This window comes from Artibeus jamaicensis, unplaced genomic scaffold, assembly GCF_021234435.1.
Source record: "Artibeus jamaicensis isolate MK-2021 breed Jamaican fruit bat unplaced genomic scaffold, CSHL_Jam_final contig_373, whole genome shotgun sequence".
Lineage (NCBI taxonomy): Eukaryota > Metazoa > Chordata > Mammalia > Chiroptera > Phyllostomidae > Artibeus > Artibeus jamaicensis.
In genome coordinates, this window is record NW_026521807.1 from 1,420,635 (window position 1) to 1,438,228 (window position 17,594).

Here is a 17,594-nt window from a genome sequence, read left to right on the forward strand (position 1 = left end):
ATAGTATAGTATTAAGATACGCTGATGCCTTTTAAAGTCTTATTTTGTGCCATAGACGCTTCTGTTTGCTGGATACATATAAGTCATTGACAGAGAACTGGGTACTCGTCTCTGATTTAACAATATTTTAAATATAGTTTTTATTTATTTTCTTCTCTCCTTTTTTGTTTTAGACCAATCCTTCATACCTGGCTAAGTTGATTTTTCAGATGCCACAGAACAAGTCTACTAAATTTATGGATACTGTTATTTTCACACTATACAATTATGCTTCCAATCAGCGAGAAGAATATCTACTCCTCAAGCTTTTTAAAACTGCTCTGGAGGAAGAAGTAAAGTATGTATAGAAGCATATATGTAAAAATACCAATGAACAGATTCTTTTTTTAGTGGTAGCTATCTATGATTTACTAAAAGTAACTGTAAATGATTCTTATGTTATTTATACCTATTAAAATATATCAAATGTTTTAACAAATTTCTACATCATTCTTGATATACTCAGATACAACTTTCCCCCAATTATATCTTTTATAATACTGAATTAAGTGTTGCCTTTGCAAATATACAACAACTGAAAAGCAAAAGCTTTTTGAAAGCTAATATGAAAATTTAATTTAATCAAAATTCTGTGTGTAATAAAGCCATACATGTTTGAGGATAAGGATCACTGCTAAATAGTCTTCCCCTCTTATTGGAAGTTAAGCCTATTGTTTTCTGACTCGGTTAATGTAAAAAAAAAATGTGTATTGGCTATACTCAATGGAGAGAAAGTGAGAAATGTTCTCAGCCAACGTGATGGACCTTATCTGCCTTTCCGACTGTCTGACGCCTGAAGCTAGGCTAGTTTCGGGGGTCCCTGAAGCACGCCAGCCAGGCGCCTCTGCCCTCAGGGTGTCTGTAAACCAGCATGACAAAAAATATTCCTGAGAAACACTATGCTATACAGAGGAATAAGATAAGAAGTAAATGAGTGACAAGCGCAGTGTAACCAATCCCAGGAATGGTAAGAAAAGTTCTAATTAGGTCAACTGACAGAGATTATATATGGAAGAGGAGGCAGTTGGCCCAAAACTTTGAAGAATATCTGTAGTTTTATAAAGACAAATAGAAAGGGGAAATAAGGCCCAGTCAGTGGCAAAAGGAATAGCATGGGCCAAGGCACGAGAAAAAGAAGTAGACTGGCTGGGACATGACTCAGTTAGCCACTACTGGGAAATGAAGCTGGAACGAGAGGTTGAGCCAGATCGTGGAAGACAGTGAGGACAGGCCCAAGTGCTGAGGCTCCTTTTTCCTTCCTGGGAAGCTGTGAGGGTTTGGGGGAAGAGTCTATGGACATACCCATTGGGTTTTTAGATTGACCCGCTGGCCATTTATGAACAGGATGAATTAGAGAAGCACAGGTCAGAGAAATGGAGGAACAAGAAGGACAAAGGTAGTTTGTATTTTTAACACACTAAGTAGAACATGTAGGTGAAAATGTCCAGCAGAAAACTGGAAATTCAAGACTAACTCCTGGGAAAGAGACAGGGATTAGACTTTGAGGTCGAAGAACAAGTTTCAGAGAGATGGTAAGGGAAGCTGTGCATGTGAGCGAGGTCTGCGGATAAGATAATGGTGCTCTCAGACCCTGGAGGGAAAGCAGATAGAAAAGGGAGGGAGAGGCCCAGTGGGAGTAGGGTCAGAGGTTGCACAGAGATGAAAGGGAGGCAAGAGGGAAGGTCGGAGGAGTCAGCAATCCAGCAATCGGGAGTTAAGAAGAGTTCTCCCAGCCAGGTGATGTAGCCGCAAGCCACTTTGCAGACAACCTGAGTGGATGTGAAGACATGATAGTGCATTCAACCAAGAAAGCTATGTTTGGGACCTGGTGACTAGAGGGGGCACAATACTTACACAGTGTCACCCGCTGTTATTAGCCTCGGTCCATTTTCAGTTCAATCTTGTCTTCTAGATTTAAATGAAGGCTGAGAACCTATTTTTAAATCCTTAAATTCTCAAATAAGAAACACTCATCTTACAAATGATAGCTTCCTTTTAAATCACACCATCTTTGATCTTCAGTGGAGAAAAATATAGCCCCACGAAGCCCTCGCCTGCCAGAGAGAATATACACTGTTTTAAACTATCCGCAGAGGCAAACCCTTTTGTTTTGGTCTGGGATCTTTTTAGATCAAAGGTGGACCAGGTGCAGGACATCGTTACTGGGAACCCTACAGTCATCAAGATGGTCGTCAGCTTCAACAGAGGTGCCCGTGGACAGAACACGCTGCGCCAGCTCCTGGCTCCAGTGGTGAAAGAGATCATCGACGACAAGTCCCTGGTCATCAACACGAACCCTGTAGAGGTGTACAAGGCTTGGGTGAACCAGCTAGAAACACAGACTGGAGAAGCCAGGTAACAAAACCAGGACAACGTTGCTTTTCAGTCACGGTTTATGATCATTTTTACCTGTGTAATATATATATATATATATCCTTAGATTGTCAAGCTCTGTTAAAAGAACAAAATTTACTGTGAATTCTACTTCACTCCAAGACATTACTTCCCTTTAACACAGTGATGCTCAACCTTTTTCACCTCATGGCACACATAAACTAATTACTAAAATTCTTCGTCACACCAAAAACATATGTTTTGCTGATGTGACCAAAAAATAGGTTCATTTTTTATTCACTCACACTAGATGTCTATTGCTGTGTTGGCTGTTGTCATTTTTTTATTTGACCATCTAAGGAGAAAGAGGTCAGTGTCCCTGCCTAAACAGTCAGGCATTCATTTCATGTTTTAAATATTCTTGTAGCTGAAAATTGCTACTTGAACATACTGTGCAAGTCACATCCTTGGACTACTGCCCATCTTGATAGTGCATAATATTGTCAAATTTCAGTACCAGTTGATCTCCAAAGCCACAACTTCTATAATCCTCCCCCTTGGTTATTCTTTGTGTGTTTCTAAACTAGACCTAGAAATGGTACATACTGTCTCTTCGCTGGAAATACATACATTTCTGGATTTACAAAGTGAATAACTTTAATGCATAAGCATCAACAAGCCAGGTGGGATTGGCTCATTCTAGGTGGCGGCTTGTAGATCTGAGCAATCCCAGCTTTTTACTTGCTGTCGAAGGATGCCTTGTGATGACATTCAGATATGCAGAGACCTTCATGGATGTCACAACCCTAAAATAGCAAAAGTTGGGCAAAGTAAAAAAATTTAGCTTTGGGGAATTTGTTAAATAAATATTTGTGAAGCACATAATGGGGTAATAAGTAACTATTTAAAATCTTGGCATAGAATTGTATTTATTGGCATGAAAAAAAGTGTTCACAATTTAGTCTCAGTTGCAGTGAAGTACTGTAACCCATTTTCTCTAAAAAGAAATGCTTGTGCAAACACACACACATGTGGGATCTGTATGGGGTGTGTGTGTATATGTGAACTGCAGTATACCCATGAGGCCCCCATCCATACATGCATAGAAGGAGGACCCAGAAAGCTATGGACTAAGGTATGGAAGGTGGTTGTCTGTAAATTGATATTTTCTCTTGTTGGCTTACATGCAATTTTCACTGTAAAGAACATACTGCTTTTTATAATTTATTAAAAGGGGGCAGGAGAGAAAGAGAGTTACCTGGGTCTGCCAGTCACTTTGCCAGGAGAGCTCAGAGGGAGAGCCGGGAGTGCCCCCACCCCACTCCACTGGCGACAGAGGACCATCTGGGCACGTGAGGCCTCCCTTCATTAGCAAACATTTTGTCACTGGAGTCAGCGGGCACAGTCCAGTTCACTGCACAAAGCTTAACTGTAGAACCACCATGGCAAGTATAGAAATGCATGTACCTGAGCCCCATAAAATTAAAAGCCCTTGTTGTGTTTTCAGCAATCTGCCTTATGATGTGACTGAAGAACAAGCCCTAACATATCCAGAAGTGAAAAGTAAACTGGATACATCCAATGAGAGCCTGCGAAGTGTCACTGACAAAGTCCTGAACTCCATCATCTCCTCCCTTGACCTACTGCCGTAAGTGCTATATGTAGCAACTTCAGCATTCTTTACTGAAAGTTCTTGAAAAAATGCATAAAATAAACCCCAGTAATGAAGATAGGGATTTTTTCTCATATTATATTTATTGTACTATCTTAAACATTTGCCTATACTTGCATTTTAAATTCATAACTATCCTCCAAATAGGAAAACAACATGAACCAGTACCCAGTTACTGTCATCCGTGGAAGTCCTGTGATTCCACTACCATTGCATTTTTTGTTGAAGTTTTAGGAAAATGCTCAGCTTCAGTTGACTACAATAATTGATGTCTGCTTCTTTCTTACTTAGCTTTTTTCCATTACTTTCTTTTGTCATCTGTTTTACACGCAGTTATGGATTGAGGTATATAGCCAAAGTACTGAAGAATTCTATCCATGAGAAATTTCCCGATGCAACAGAAGATGAGCTATTAAAGGTAGGTTTTCAAGGGTAATCTCACAGGTTATGATCCAGAATTACCAAAACACCATTTTGTAAGATTTCCTTCACCTTCTATGGCTATTTATATAAGCTACAAATCTATTTCTAATGGCTATCAAGATTATTGATTATGCTGAGGTTAATTTAGAGACCTTACACATTATTGAGACTCTTTATATTAGATCATTTGGCAAGAGATGATAGCATATTTTTCACCAAAAAAATAATTTTTAAAATTATATTAGTAATGTGTGACTGTATTAGTCATGTGTGCTTATATTCACTACCTTCAACTACTTTAGGGAAAAGCCCAAACCCTTGAGTGTTCTCTCTTAAAAATAGTCTTCTCTGTCACTCCAGATTGTTGGGAACCTCCTGTACTATCGGTACATGAACCCAGCTATCGTAGCTCCAGACGGCTTTGATATCATCGACATGACAGCTGGAGGTCAGATAAATTCTGACCAGAGGAGAAACTTGGGAACGGTGGCCAAGGTCCTTCAGCATGCAGCCTCCAACAAGCTGTTTGAAGGAGAAAATGAGCATCTCGCATCTACAAATAATTATTTATCAGACACCTATCAGAAGTTCAGGTGAGCGTGGTCATTACTTTTGGAGAAACTTGCAAGTTTCTCCAACATGTGTTCTTGTTCAGAGCTGGAGTTGGGGGACAGGAACCTCAGGTGGCTGCATGCACTTCTTCTATGAGTGGGCACTGGGGACTAAAGAGGACAGAGGGACAAGCAGGCTGGGTCACTTTTATCTGGTGCTTCCCTTCTACCCCCAGAAACCCTGTTACATTTAATCATCCCCATATGTGTGGTTACTGCCGTCGATGAAATGAAGCATTCACTCTTAGTGGCATGCTACAGTTTACAGTACTTAGAATTAAGTATCAAGATAGCTGATTTTTGTGTTTTTGAACTTAAGGGTTTTGTTTGTTTTTAAGAAGTTGTGCAATCAGGAGAAACTTGCCTATCTATATCAAACAATAAGTAGGAAACTGTGTAGTTGGTTTTGAAAAGTTGGGAAAATCCAGCTTTTATATTCGTTGAGGAATATGTGTATGGTATGTTCTGTTCCATTCTCAACCTTTCCTAACTAATCCTGTAAGACTTAAGTCTACTGACTGGCTTTCAATGCATTTCCAAAGCATATCACTAATTATTCCACAGCGACATGAAAGGAGTGAGTCTAGCAGGAAGCTGTACTCACCCCAGCGCCCTCTGAGGAAGCACCTTCACCTTGGCCTTCACTTTCACTTGTCCATTCAGTCAGTAGGTCATAGAAATGGAACATAAATGCGGCCTCTTTCCCTCCGCACTTGGAAAATGGTAATTTCTCATTCTTCAGTTGTATTCTGGATTAGTGATTTATCTACTGACAAAGAGAGTTTGTGATTATTAACCTATATTTAGAATTTTTGGCCTCTTTCGAAAAAAAATTCTCCAAATCCCCTTACCACAGGAAGTTTCCATTTCTCAGGCTGCTAATTTTAGGTCTTCTCACTGACTGAAGATGTGATATCCATTTCCCTGCACATCGTTATCTGCTATTACAGCCTCTCTTCTTTTTTCTCAGATTATTCCTATCAACCATCTGTGTTCCCAAGTCTCCTTCATTTAAAAAGAACCCAAAGTTTCCCCTCACCTCCTCTTAAATTCATCCTTTTTTTACCTCTTTCACTAACATTTCTCCTTTGTGCACCTCAGCAACCATGAAAAATTATAGCCAAAAAAGTGCAGAAGACCAGCTGTCACATAGGAACATGCTCCTACCCCAGTCCAGCATGGCTGTTAGCCTTGGGGTGGGAAGGTAGAGGTCATTTATTGTATATAAGCCTTGGGTACCCAGAGGAGACATACCAGGGATGGTTTGAGGTGTGTGAGACATTTACAGCTTTATAGTATAGAATATCTGCCCCACCTGGGCAAAGGACTGCTCCTAATCCATGATCTCAGCTCACCTGGCCTTCCCAGCCTGTCTGTCTAAACTCACGGGAGCTCACAGCAGCAGACATTGCAGAGTCTGGCTTCTGGAGGAGTGGGGCACTGTGCACATCTGTGTGTCTGTGCTTAATGGTATCTCCATCAGCCCCAGCCATGGTTTGGATCAACTAAGAGTAGAATAGGCTTAACTCAAATTTTTGTCAAATTGGTAACGGAAGCTCTGAAGGTTGTTAGAGTGTTGAAGGCCCAGGACCTTGTACCATTTAAAGTAGCAAATTTGATTAATTTTTGTGTGTATGGGTTTGGGGGGTATTGTTTTTTCTAGAAAGTTTTGATCTTAGATCAAGGAATACCAGTCTTGACATTTTTGTTTAAATTTCAGGAGCCATTTAAAAATAATATATTCTTGTTCTGGCTGGTGTAGATCAGTGAATTGAGGGCCAGTCTACAAAGCAAAGGGTCGCTGGTTCAATTCCCAGTCAGAGCACATTCCTGGGTTGCAGGCCAGGTCCCCAGTAGGGGGCACATGAGAGGCAACCACACATTGCTGTTTCTGTCCCCCTCTTTCTCCCTCCCTTCCCCTCTAAAAATAAATTAATTAAATATACTTTTAAAAATAATATAGTCTTTAAATGACCTGCCCATAATTTTATTATGTTGAATCACTAACAGGGCTCTTAATACTATCTCCATGCCTTTGTGAGGAGCTGGGTTGAATATCCAGAAACATGGACTCAGCTTCCACAGTCAGGAGCCAGCCTGGAAGATGTTGTAACAACTTTCCCTAGGGTTTTGGGTGGAGAACAAGGAACTAGCCATCGTTCTAGATGTCCTCACTATTTATGAAGCTGCTTATCTCATGGAATGTGACCATCTGAAGACTTTTTTTTTCCTCGTTAGGAAGTATTTCAAAGAAGCATGTGATGTCCCTGAGCCAGAAGAAAAGTTTAATATGGATAAATACACAGATGTCGTGACAGTCAGCAAACCAGTGATTTATATTTCGATTGAAGAAATCATCAACACGCACTCAGTAAGTGGGCCTAGAAAAGGCTCTTAGCGACAGACCCATGGTTCAGACAGACGTGTGTTTCTTAAAAATGCTGTCTCTCCACAGGGCTTGCTTGTAAGCATGTGCCAGTGCTCACATACTTAATTCTAAAACCCTTGATTAGTTATTGCCTGACTCATACATTAGGAAACCTCTTTCTCCCAAACAAGAAAAGTTTTTCCATGATCTGTTTGTAAAATCAGACCGTGAATGTGCAGTTTAAGCCCTGTGTGGGGACAGGCCCTGGCATTTCCGTCCCCACCAAGGCCACTCTGCCTGATCCCCCATACACTGTCTCTCTCCCTTTCAGGAATTCCTTCAGCTCTTCCAGTAATTTCCTGGGAAAATGAGAGTGTTTTCTCTATTTGAATGTTTGGACACAAAGAGGAAACAAACAGATGGTTCAGAGTGAGGAGGGAGAAGACACCCCCCCTCAACAAGAGCCACCTACAGAGAATCACTTCAATTGTCGTGAAAACCCTCATTTCTTAGAAATGGGACTTTCAGTCGGTGCTGGGCCGTCGTGTGTCCATCTGGTTCTTGTGCAGATGTCGCCATCACCCGTCCTTAGTGTGTTTTAAGTCCCTGCGGGGGCAGGGCAGTTCACTTGGCATTGAGAAGCCTTAGATGGCTTTTCAGTCATTTAAAGTAAAACAAGAGGCCAAACATTGAGAGGGTTTGGCAGGGGGTCTGGGGTTTTGTCGTGTTTTGTTTTAAGACCTATTGGATCTTATTTCCTGAAAAATCTAGGTTCTTAAAAGGTAACTTTTGAGAATAGTTTTAGAGCTTCCTTACCACTCCAAGCTAAGTCCTCAAGATGTATTTGAAATGTATCCTGGACCTTCCAAGTCAGAACCAGCATTCTAACAAGATCCCAGACGGTTCAGATGCTCACTACAGGTCAAGAAGCCCTGGTTAAGGATACACCCGACTTCAGATGGTACACACAAGTAGGAGGAAGACGTAACAAATACAAATGCACACTTCTTGGAGGTACTAGCCCGGCTTCCATTAAATGAGATATACTGACAATTCGTTACATGGGCAGCTCAAAATTTCAGTCTTTGTTTTTAAGCTCTTTTAAGAAACTAAAACTCTACTACAGGCTTGGAAGAAAGATTGGATCTACTTCTGATCTTCCCTCTTTCAGAGTTAGAACAGGGAATGCCCTCCACATTTCAGCTCTCCCTCCGTAAGCATCTCGACCTTAAACAAAGGCAGGTGTGAGTGCCCCGCTGAAGGAGTTGATTGATTAAAACGCTATACTGCATTTCTCTATGTACAACACCCAAAATCACAAAGAAAGCAGGTCCCTGTCCAGCAATATAGCTTTTGCAAAAGTAACTTTCTAATGAGCATGTAGACTCATTCCTCTTTGAGCAACGCCCCATCCGTCTGTTTCTGCGGGAGATCATCCATCTCCGAGAAAGTGTCCACGTGGTGTCTGCACACTCACCCATGGCAGTGCCCTCATCCAGAAAAAGTGCTGAGAGTTCTCTTTTAGAACAAGAGCTGCTTTCTCAAGGACAGTAGGGAGCAATACAAAGTGCTATTGTATTAATTTAGACTGTTACTCTTCAAGGTGAAATAGTCTGTTCCTTTTGTGACCAAAAATTGAAAACAGAATCCAATCCTGGGAAACAGAACTTGTGGCGGATTTGGAATTCCTTCGTGTATTAGGTTGGAAGCAGATGTGATGCCGTGGGAGTAATGTCATTTCAGAGAAAAACCATCCTGTTTACTGTCTGTCGCTAGTAAGGAAGTGTCCACAGTGCAGACACAGGCACGTAGCAGCATGACGTGCCAAGCCTGTGGCCACATGCTTGTCCCTTATTCTCGAAGGAATATGCAGAAATAAACTCTTTAAGGAGATCTTTTCAGGCATTTTTTATGTTCTGTAATTGTCAGAATAGAGGGCAGAAGCTGGCCCTCCCTTTCCAGAGACAGCAGCCAAATCACCTGTCCCGCCTCGTCAGAGAACAAGAACATAAATTTATCTGTCTTCCTTATTTTGTTCTTGTCTCTAACTTACCTTCCCCCCAAAATATCCCATATACCACCCTTCCAGATTTCATTATGTCTTTATATTGCCTCTATTACTTATATAATATCTTTCTTTAAATTAACTTTTTATTTTTAAAAAGTACATATCTTTGCTTTAAAACAAAATACCTCTAACTGCAGTGGAAAAACTATCATGCCTCGCAATACACAGAAACTTTAAAAGTAAATCAATACAATGAAAACTGAAGGGTTCGATATAGTTGCTTCCTTGACACTATGCGTCTTGAGACCTCCTCTCCCTTTCTTAAAAACCCAATTAGCAAGTGTCAGGAAATGTTAAGAAAAACTCAGCATCAAACAGATATTCTCTCCTCACTAATCTTCACAATTAAAAGACACTGGAAAAGGAAGTAATCAAGGTAGTGTGGTACTGGCATAAGGATAGACATACCAATCAGTGGAATAGAACTGAGAGTTGAGACATAAACCTTCAAATTTATGGTAAATTATTTTTTCAACAAGGGACTAAAACACTTCAGTGGGAAAATGACAGTCTTTTAACAAGTGGTGCTGGGGCAACTGGAAATCCACGTGCCAAGAATGAAGTTGGACCACCTTCCCCAACCCTACTCCACATGAACTCAAAATAAATCAGACACCTAGAAGTAAGAACTGAAAGCATAAAACTGTTAGAAGAAAATGTAGTGGATCTTTGTGATCTTGGATTAGGCAATGATTTCTGAGTTATGACACCAAATGCACAAGCAGCAAAAGAAAAAACATAGGTAAACTGGACCTCATCAAATTAAACACTTTTATGCTATAAACAGTGCCATCAAGAAATTGAAAATACCGCCAAGGGAATGAGAGAAAATAATTGCAAATAATATGTCTGATAAAGGACTTGTATCCGGAATATCCAGAGTACACAAAGAAAACCTACAGCTCAATGAACACCTACAACTCAACTTCCAGTCCAATTAAAAAATGAGCTAAGGCAGTGATTTTCAACCACAAGGATTTTTAAAACATGCAATACCTGACTATTCAGTCAGGGGCACTGACCTCTTTTCCCTTGTCAAAGGGAAAATTAGACTGCCAAATTAAAAAATGACAACAGCCAACACAACAATAGCCATCCGGTATGAATGCATCAAAATTAGACCTATTTTTTGTCAGAATGGCAAAAATATATTTTTTTGGTATGCTCCAAAATTTTAGTAATTAGTTTATCTGTGCCATGACAAGAAAAAGATTGAAAATTGCTGAGCTAAGGACTTGAGTAGACATTTCTCCAAAGAAAATATACAAATGGCTTACAGGCACATAAACGATGCTCAGCATCACCAGTGACTAGGGAAATTCAAAGGAAAACCACAATGATGTTGCCTTATTGTGTTAACAGAGACAGCCGATACATCTACCATTTGATTTGGGGGACAAAAGCTCACAATGAGATACCATCTCATGCCCATTATGGTGCCTACTATCAAAAAAAAAAAAAGAAAATTCATGTTGGCAAAAATGTGGAGAAATTGGAAACTACAATAGTTTTACACTATTGGTTGGAATGTGAAATGGTACAGCTGCTATGGGAAACAGTACAGTAGTGCCTGAAAAAGTTAAAAATAGAATTACCATATGATCCAGCAATTCAATTTCTGAGTATTTAGTCAAAAGAATTGAAGGCAGAGTCAAATGTTTGTACACACATGTTCATAGTAGCCTTATATAGTAGTCAAGTAGTAAGAAGAAGCAACCTAAGTGTCCATCAGTGGGTGAATGGGTAGACAAAATGTGATGTATACACATACATTGGAATATTATTCAGCCTTCAACAGGAAGGAAATTCTCATACATGCTGCAACACAGAAGAGCCACAAGGATATTATGGTAAGTAAAATAAGCCTGTCGCAGGAAGACAAATGCTGTATGATTCCAATTACATGAGGTACCTAGACCAGTCAAATTCAGTGAGAGTAAAATAGCATGGTAGAACAGGGAGTTGTTTAATGTATAAAGTTTCAGTTTTGCAGATGAAAGCGTTATGGAGATCAGTTATACAATAATCTTAACACTACTGAACTATAGACTTAAAAATAGTTAAGACAGTAGATTTTATGTATATTTTACCATAATTAAAAGTAAAAATTTTTAATGGGAAAATGATCTGAATATAGATTTCTCTAAGGAAGATAAACAGGCATACCTTGTTTTGTTACACTTCATAGATGTTGCATTTTTTACAAATTGAAGGCAAGACTCTCCACCAGCAAAAAGATTATGACTCACTGTATTGTAGTGCTGTCTTTATTGCTGTGGTCTGGAACTGAACCAAGATATCTCTGAGGAGTGCCTATAGTAATGGCCAATAAGCACATGAAAAAGATGCTCAACATCATTAGTCATTAGAGAACATGAATCAAAACCACAGTGAATAATCAACTTCATGCCCACTGGGATGGTTAGAATAAAAAGTTGGGTAATAACAAATGTTGGCAAGGAGGTGGAATAATTGAAACTCTCATAATACTGCTGGTGGAAATGTAAAATGGTACAGCCACTTTGGAAATTAGTTCAACAATTCCCAAGCATTAAACATGGAGTTACTATGTAATGCAGCAATTTCACTCATAGTTATGGACCCAAGAAAGATGAAACCATATGCTCACACAAAAAATTGTACATGAGTGTTCATAACATTGTTACTCATAATAGCCAAAAAGGAGAAACAAAATGACAGTCAACAGATGAAGGAATGAAGTGTGATATCACTGTATAATAGAATACTATTTGGCAAAAAAAAAAAGAGAAATGAAGTACTGATTTATGCTACAACAGGGACGAACCTTAAAATCATCATGCTCAGTGAAGGAAGCCAGTCCAAAAGCCTACAAATTGCATGATGCCATTCACACACAGCATCCAGGACAGCCAACACTCTAGAGACAGACATGGCATTAGTGGTTTCTAGGGTCTACAAGGAAGAAGTAATGAGGAGTGACTGCTAATGGGTGCAGTTCCTTTTAGAGTGATGAAAATGCTCTGAAATTAGAGAGAGGTGGTGGTTGCACAACTCTTTGGATATGCTAAAAATAACCACATCATACATTTTAAATGAGTGGATTTAATGGTATGTTAATTACCATATTTTGCCATGTATACTGTGCACTTTTTTTCTCAAATTTTTGAGGGAAAAATAAGAATGCGCATTGTATAGGGGTAGTACTAATTCTGTATCTATATACATGTTTTTAATTCTTTTATTTATGCTTATGCATTAAAAGTGTAATTCTAGGAAGCACTAATGATATCTGTATGCACAATAATACCCTGGAACACAAGAATCGATTCTGTTTGTACCAAATTTCTTGTACTTTGTATCTTTTCTTCCGTTTTGTAATTATTTGTTACATAAAATTTCTTGTACCGTAATATGTTTAAAAATAAATGCTAAAATTCCTTTACAATACAAAAAACAAGTATCTAAATATAAACAAATAAATAAGTGAATTAAAAAATTAAAATGAAAGATTTTTTTCCTGAAAGTTTGTATCAAAACCATGGGTACTCATTATGCACAGCAAAATATGGTATATCTAAATACCGCTTTTGAGAAACCAGATTGAAAATGGAAAAGATGAATTTTATCATTATTATTTGAGAGTTTTGTAAGATAGTGATGCAAAACAACTAAAATTATATGTATTTCTTATCAACCAGGGGTATAAGTCCCATATTTTGGAAACATGGTTTTAATTTAATTCTAAATGCAAATGAACACAGATGTGTTCTTCACAGTTTTCCCTCCAAAGCTGCTGCTGCACCAAAGTTAAGAATGCTTCCTCTAAGATCTGGCGGACACCTCAGCAGTGTTACTGACTTTTGATCCTTTGGGGGGATGTTAAAGGGAGAACCAGCTCTAGGTCTCAGGCCAAGGAACCAGATGAGCATTTCGCCATCCCTACCCTTGAAAGTCCAGTGCCATTCAGACTAACGTAGCTAATAGTGGTGATTTTTTTCATAGCTGTAGTATTTGATTACTGCATAGTTTTTCTCTGAAGACATATGGAAATGCCCTTCCGGTTGGCTACAAGAGTTAACCAACCTGACCCACTTTAGAGTCTTTCCCCCCAACTTGGACGTTTTCTGGGAAGGCAGAGCAGAGAACAGGGATCAGGAGGGGGAAGCCGGCCACTGAGCAGATCTTGCATAATCTTGCTAAAAGTAGGTTTGTGAGCACCTTTCACAAAGCTACCATTTCTTGACAAAAAGTAGGCGTTTTCCTCCAATATAAAAAAATGTGTCTCTGTGTGATCTCTAATTTTAATAAATGTCAGGCTTGTATTTAAGATTCAAACAGTATCAAAATAAATGTATTGTGAAAAACTGGAAGTGGAACTATGTGAATATGGAATCGGTTGAGAATTACTTTTGTCTTTGTGTGTGTGTACTGTCCACATAAAGCTCCTGCTGGAACACCAGGATGCAATCGCACCCGACAAAAATGACTTACTGAACGAACTGTTGGAATCGCTGGGGGAAGTACCTAATGTGGAATCGTTTCTTGGTAAGAGCTTATCCTTTTACTTACACTCTGGCTTGTACTTTGGTTGGTTAGTTAGTTGGTTGGTTTTCCTATCCTAGATCAAAATTTTTTTGGAATTTAATACCTAAACTTATGTAAAGCATAATAAGTATACTACACTAAAGGTTCTATAATTTATAGTGCCCTAGATAATAAAACATTTTTATATTCTTGAGCATGAGCTCAAGATACCTCCAAAAAAGGATTTGTCAACCTATACCATAAAGAAAGAGTCAAGTTAATTAGAAATTTCTTGCTGTGTTCTCTGAGTTTATTAACTGTTCTCTCTCTTAGTAATCTTTTCATATGTTGAATATCTATGTCCCATGTTATTTTAACTTAAAGTCAAAGATTTTTAAAAGCCACATTAAGGGTATTGGAGTGTGATTTTCTATCAAGGTCATGATCTCCTGCCCAACCACTGAGCCTGCCTCTCCCTTTGAGTTTTCATCTTACATGGTTCACACACCATCACAATGGGTGCATTGCGGGGAATGATGATGTTATTTTTCCTACAGGGGAAGGAGCTGTTGACCCCAATGACCCTAACAAGGCAAACACACTGAATCAGCTCTCAAAGACTGAGATTTCCCTTTCCTTGACAAGCAAGTACGACCTAGGGGATGGTGAAGGTTTGGATGGCCAAAGCCTCATGATAAAGTAAGTTTGGGGTTTAAAGGGCACAAGCCCCCAGTTATGCATCTTGGACCATGCAAATTCAAATACGGCTGAACCCCCAAGTAACTCATTTTTTAATGTCTACATATTTAAATACATTATGTTTACCCATCAAACAACTAACCAAACAATAGAATCTTTAAAATTGAAGAGGAAACTAAATATTATAATAGTGATTGTGGTAATGTGATTCCTTTAAGAAATGATTAAGTCAGTCTGAAAATGTCTTTAGATAACCCAAGGGAAATATCTGTTTCAGGGTGGTCAAAAGATCAGTGAGGAAATATTCTGAACTAAATTGAATTGGTAGTCTAAAATGGTAATGTAAAACCACACATAATCAGAAGAGTGCAATCATCTGAGTTAGTGGCTTTCTTTCCTATGAAACTAAACCTGGGTGTGTTTGTCAGCTTTGACTTTATACCTTACTTCCCACACCTAAAGAGTTCAAATGAAGCATTGACATTTTTAATCAATACAGCATTCCTTCCATCAAAGCCTCATGGATATTCCACACCAATTCTTCACACACAGAGTAAGAAAAAATGAGATCCATGATAATAACATGAATTCAAACATTGCAAACCAAAAACACTCGCTCACCAAGAGTACAGTTTTTAACAACTTACATAAGCAAAAGGATATGTATTTGCACATTAGAACAGTTGTGTATTAGGATGACATGGAAGATGGAAGTAGGAAATAGAGACAAAAGGAACAAATATGTCTTGAAATAATACTTCACACATTTCTTGCAAGCTTACATGTCCTGAGTTCTCAAGTCCCTTTCATTTTTGACAAGAGCTTCTGTTCTGCCATTGACATGCTTCAGACCATACTCATTTCCAGATATTTAGAACATAGCAAACAAACAAACAAAACACACACAAAAAAGAGTGTACTCTGTTGTGGTAAGTGCTGCTTCCATTAGGCTTGTTTATTTTATCTTTAGATCATCTAAGGCTCTGTGTGTTCACACAGCAAATACTGGAGTACCCACTGTGTCCACGGCACTGGGCTTGACGCTAGGGTTACAGCAGAGAGCAAGCCAGGACGCGTTCCTGCCTTCCAGGGGTCTGAGGTCTGGTGGTGGAGGGCACCGCTCAACTGTATGACAGAGAAAAGGTGCAGGACATGTAAAAACCTTGGCCTCACAGAGTTGAGGGGAGTTCCTTTAGACCACTGATTGGCAAGTCCAAGTAACTGCAGAGCGAGAACACAGGGCAGAACACCAGGGAAGTGGGGGAAACTGCGCAGCCTGCTCCCTGAGCTGTTCCTCCACGCAAATGCCAATTATAAAGCTAAAGGAAAGTGCAGACTGTGTGTGTGATTCTGCCATGCAAATTCAATTAGGTCAGATGTCCTATGATCTCATAAGCTTTGTGCTTACAAATAATGGGAAGACATTTTTCTTCATAATTGGTTTTGTCCGTTGTTTGAACATCATTTTCTAAATGCAGTCAACTCAAATGTCTGCATTAATGAATGGAAATCACCATTTGGGTAGTCTAAAATATTAAATAATTTAAATATCACATGTATTTATGCTTATTTCTGAATGTGAGTTTCCATGGTTCTACAGATTTTTAGGATTCACACTTTAAAAGCAAAACCACAAAAGTCAGGCACATGTGACAGTGATGTGTCTTGGCCAAGGAAATCTGGGCATTGTCCTACTTGCCCCAGCCCTAGGGTGGGTCTGTCCCAGCCCCCCACTGTGTGCTGGAAACAAATAGTTCACCCCTCTAATCTCCATACTAAGTAGACCCAGCCAGTAGTTTCACTTTAAGATTCTTCGGCTACTTGGGGTTCCTTGCAATTCCATGTGAATTACAGCATCAACTTTTCCATTTATACAAGAAAGGCCATTGGGCCAGTGTTTTAATAGCCCTGATAATTCCTGCTTGCATAGACCTCTGGGGTGCAGGGTGCCTTCCTTTGGGCACACTTCGAGATCTTGCTGTTGGCAGAGCCCTTCACTAAGCAGCCCAGTGACCGATATGAATGACAACTCAAAATGAAGATAGACCAAGTAGCTGTTCATGACAGTGGAATTTGGGTATTGCCCAAGGAGTCAGTTGAGTTAGCTCCAGATGTTAGGCAAGCCTGCCTTTTTCCAAATACATTTATACTTTAGAATACACTTAAAAAGCTTGTGACTAATAATAATAAAATGTGTCATTGACAGGAAGCTTGAAGACCATCTAGTGTGAGTCTTTATCTTTAGGGTGAGGAGATTAAAGTCTAAAATTAGAAGAAGCAAGTAGCTAGCTACTGACAGGCTTTACATTCTTGTCATGTGTCATTGAGGTTCCATTAATATACACTTTGAAATGCTGATTTATGGGTATGCTGATTTTGGTTTATACGAACCAAATTCCTAACTTAAACATCCAATGTAGTTTTTGAGACTCTTCACTGAGGAACCAAATTTAACTAAAATCTAACAATGCCTTTCAGAAATTACCATGAAATGGATAATCATGGAACGCAGAGTGGTTAGAACATGAAAACACCTGGCTTTCCTCTAACAAAAAACTATTTTGCTTCCTTCTTAAGCAGGTTGTGTTTTTAACTTATAGAAATGCCCCCTTATGGTTTATTACAAAATTACTAGTGTCCCAGTAAGGAGTGACTCATCTTCTTGGGGGTCTCTACTGTAGCAGAATTCGAGGCATTGTTAATCCTTATGCCTGTAAATCCAATTCCTTGCTAGTTTCATAATTCTTACTAATTAGATGAAGATGAGAATGGTAGCAAATACCTATGTAGTGCTTACTATGTGCCCAGGACTGTCCTATGTAGATAATAGCATATCTAATATAACATATAATGACATTTATGTCATTTAATACT

At 39.1% G+C, this 17,594-nt stretch overlaps 1 protein-coding gene across 3 annotated transcripts in view; it reads left to right on the top strand.

The window, feature by feature from the left end:
* Positions 1-17,594, top strand: part of IQGAP2 (IQ motif containing GTPase activating protein 2) — a 279,666-nt gene that overhangs the window by 243,581 nt on the left and 18,491 nt on the right. For all 3 annotated transcript variants that reach the window (XM_053664428.1, XM_053664429.1, XM_053664430.1), the window contains 8 exons: positions 174-337; positions 2,170-2,394; positions 3,881-4,021; positions 4,379-4,463; positions 4,829-5,061; positions 7,318-7,450; positions 13,940-14,042; positions 14,579-14,720. In XM_053664428.1, coding sequence (XP_053520403.1) covers positions 174-337; positions 2,170-2,394; positions 3,881-4,021; positions 4,379-4,463; positions 4,829-5,061; positions 7,318-7,450; positions 13,940-14,042; positions 14,579-14,720 — 1,226 coding nt within the window. The remainder of the gene's footprint in view (positions 1-173; positions 338-2,169; positions 2,395-3,880; positions 4,022-4,378; positions 4,464-4,828; positions 5,062-7,317; positions 7,451-13,939; positions 14,043-14,578; positions 14,721-17,594) is intronic.